General features: G+C 34.4%; 1 protein-coding gene across 1 annotated transcript; it reads right to left on the bottom strand.

Moving 5' to 3' along the window:
• Positions 1-839: 839 nt before the first annotated feature.
• Positions 840-2,683, bottom strand: LOC145130133 (DEAD-box ATP-dependent RNA helicase 32-like). The gene is made up of 4 exons (XM_079064980.1): positions 2,559-2,683; positions 1,881-2,072; positions 1,529-1,684; positions 840-1,163 (listed from the first exon to the last, which is right to left on the bottom strand). The coding sequence occupies exons 1-4, from the start codon at positions 2,655-2,657 to the stop codon at positions 840-842; spliced, it is 771 nt and encodes a 256-aa protein (XP_078921106.1). The 5' UTR covers positions 2,658-2,683.
• Positions 2,684-2,984: the final 301 nt, after the last annotated feature.

Genomic DNA, 2,984 nt, shown 5'->3' with positions numbered 1-2,984 from the left:
CAGTCGTAGTCGTTGAGTAACTCTAGCCAGCGCCGTTGCCTCATGTTCAATTCCTTCTCCATACCTTTAAGGCGAATACTACCGCTGCCAACTCCAGACCATGAGTGGGGTAGTTCTTTTCATGCTCTTTTAATTGCTTCGATGCATACGCTATCACTTTATTCCTTTGGGTCAGAACACAACCTAATCTAACTCTAGAGGCATTACTATAAAATGTGAAGTCATCAACTCCTTCAGGTAATGAAAGAATCGGTGCTTCACACAACTTCTTCTTTAACTTCTCAAAGCTTCCTATGCTTCTTATTCCAAGTATAGACAGCTCCTTTGTGGGTCAAAGCTGTCAATGGAGTCGCGATCGAAGAAAAGCCTTGGATAAATCAACGATAATATCCAGCTAATCCTAAAAAGCTTCAGATCTCCATAGGACTTTCAATCGTAACCTTCGAGTTACAAAATAAATCCTTATTGAGGACTCCTTCTTCTTCTTAGAATAAGTATTTTCCTTCGTTTATTGTAACAGACCGATGGGTCATGTTCTAATGATCTCTCATTGTATACTACACTACTTAGACTCAGATCTCCTAGGGACAAATTTCGGAGCAAACTATACCTTCCTTCATGTTCTAATGTGATACAATCACAATTCAACATGTATCATTTCTAACTACCAACTTCTTTAACAATGAGTGTGATACTTCTATTGATCACTTTGATCATCTTTCACTTCAATCTTCTGGCTTAAGTCAAATGCTACATCGAACTTGGTTCTCTGAACCACATAATAAACTCACCTTAGTCGGACTCAATTTGATATGACCACTAGGGTAACATCTTCAAAATTATGATTCCTCAAGTAAATTGTTACTTTCCTTTTGACTAGAAATCTTTATCAAATCTTTTTGCACGGGCACTTCGGGCAGCTTCTTTTTGTCTATATTCTTACGGTCAAGGTAACGGAGTTGTGGGGTCATTGGGAGACCTAATGAGGCTGAGTAGTCATCAATGGGAAGCTTTGTAACATCAAAAACTTGTTTATCTTTTTGTTTGTAAATTGATTTCACATAAGTTTTGAAGGCTCTTTGAGCTAAAGGCTGTAGATCCGGGTACTTTGCTAGTAATGCATCCAATAAACCAGAAACTGATTGTAACCGTTTTGTGTTTGCCTGAAAATTGCAACAAAATGTTCAGATGCCAACACATGATGACAAATAGCAGAGTAAACTGCAGAAAATAGCAATGTACTTTGCTTCTCTTTACTAATATGAGCAATGTGCTTTATTCTTTTACACATTTTGTTTACCTATAGTAGCAATGTACTTGCATTTCTTTACACATAAATACTAATGTACTTATAACTCCATTACAATAGTAGCATACTTGCAAATCAATGTAAAAATGAAAGTATGTTGTTATTATGAGTGAAAATACGTAAGTATGTGTTGTTATAGTAAAAAATAAAGCAAGAGTATAAAGTATGTTGCTATTCTATGCAAATAGCTTAAGAAAAGCAAGGGGGAAATGATGCTACCTTGTCAACTTGAACAGGTATTTTCTTCTCTTGAAATCGATCAAGCATTTTCATTTCTGAAGGCAAAAGAAATAAGACTGACCGGCCTGCAGAATCATATCGGGCAGTCCGACCGACTCTATGTATGTAACCCGCCACGTCATCAGGGCAATCCACCTAAAAAAACAAAACAAAATCATAATTAGTCCTTGTTTCTTCTTTCCCCATTAAGTCTTGTCAAACTTTTGAAATTTCCTTAACTTAATGGGGAGGCCTCATTTCCCTAACTTTCTGTATTAAGTAAAAAAAGAAACACTCATATATGTAGCTTACTGGATTAAGTCATGTCTCCATTAAGTATAAAAAATGTTACCTGAACAACCCAATCAACACCTTTGTTGAAATCTAGACCTCTTGAAGAGACATCAGTTGAAAAAAGAACTGATCTTTGTTCAACAAATTGTTGCAATATAAATGTCCGTTTTATTTGTTTCATCCTTCCATGTAGGCACTTTAGAGGAATCCCAGGACGCAGTTTCTTGAATGCTTCATATACAAACCTTACCTATTAAAAATGGGTTTCAAATTTAATACATTAAAGAAACAGAAAAAAGGCCTAATAAAACCTATTAGAATGTTTGGTTTGGTTGTCATACAATTAGAATTAGCATTTCTGATTATTTAACAAAGTTGAAAGTAACCCATTACCCATTTTGCTACCTTGTAAAGACTATGTGAGAATGTTATTTCAACTATTTTGTTAATTTTCATGATTTTGGTTCAGGTACAATTTATTTTCTAATGACAACTAGAAAATACATTCTTTTATTATAACTTTGTTTGGGTTGGATGACCTTTGTTCTGTTTAATTTTTATTTTTGCAAATAAAAATTTCATAAAGTATAACTAAAAATTCTAAACAGTACAGTTAAACTTAAAACTATAGATAGTATTTATAGATAATATAAAAAATTCATTCAATTCCTACATTCTAACTGAACATGATAATGGAATTCATTATATTCAAATAGAACATAAAAAAAGAAGTAACCTGCTTGCAGCTGGAAAGAAAAACAAGAATCCTTGAATTCAGATGAGCCTTTATAAAACTCCATAACATGTCTAGCTTTTGATCAAGAGGAACAAGCATGACTTTTTGCTGTAGTCTACTTGGAGTAGCAGTATATCATAACTCCTAAGTAACATCTTCAAAATTCTGATGCGATCGAAATCCACCTACGCGATCAGAATCAGCATATACTTCCTTTAAGCTTTCTCTCTATTCTTTGTTTCTTAAAACATCAACATGTGACCTAGTCACATCATGTAATGAGGATCTTAGAATAGAAACTTAACAGAGTTAGATAATGGGCTCTACCTGAAGTAGAGTCAGACTTATTGACTTTAACATCCTTAGGTAAACTTGGCAGCTTTGCAATCAACGCCCCTTCCTTTGGCAAAGTAAACATATGGACCC

This window comes from Lactuca virosa, chromosome 1 (assembly GCF_052849685.1).
Source record: "Lactuca virosa cultivar CGN04683 chromosome 1, Lactuca_virosa_CGN04683_v6, whole genome shotgun sequence".
Taxonomy (NCBI): domain Eukaryota; kingdom Viridiplantae; phylum Streptophyta; class Magnoliopsida; order Asterales; family Asteraceae; genus Lactuca; species Lactuca virosa.
The sequence above is the reverse complement of the archived record's forward strand: the minus strand, read 5'-3'. Positions and strand labels throughout refer to the sequence as shown.

Bases quoted from the DNA above. Each gene is read 5' to 3' on its own strand.
- LOC145130133 (XM_079064980.1), bottom strand. From the start codon at position 2,657: ATGCTTGTTCCTCTTGATCAAAAGCTAGACATGTTATGGAGTTTTATA. The intron at 1,685-1,880 runs GTAACATTTTTT...TTGTTTTTTTAG, and splicing joins GTGTTGATTGGGTTGTTCAG to GTGGATTGCCCTGATGACGT. The intron at 1,164-1,528 runs GTAGCATCATTT...TGCAATTTTCAG, and splicing joins TACCTGTTCAAGTTGACAAG to GCAAACACAAAACGGTTACA.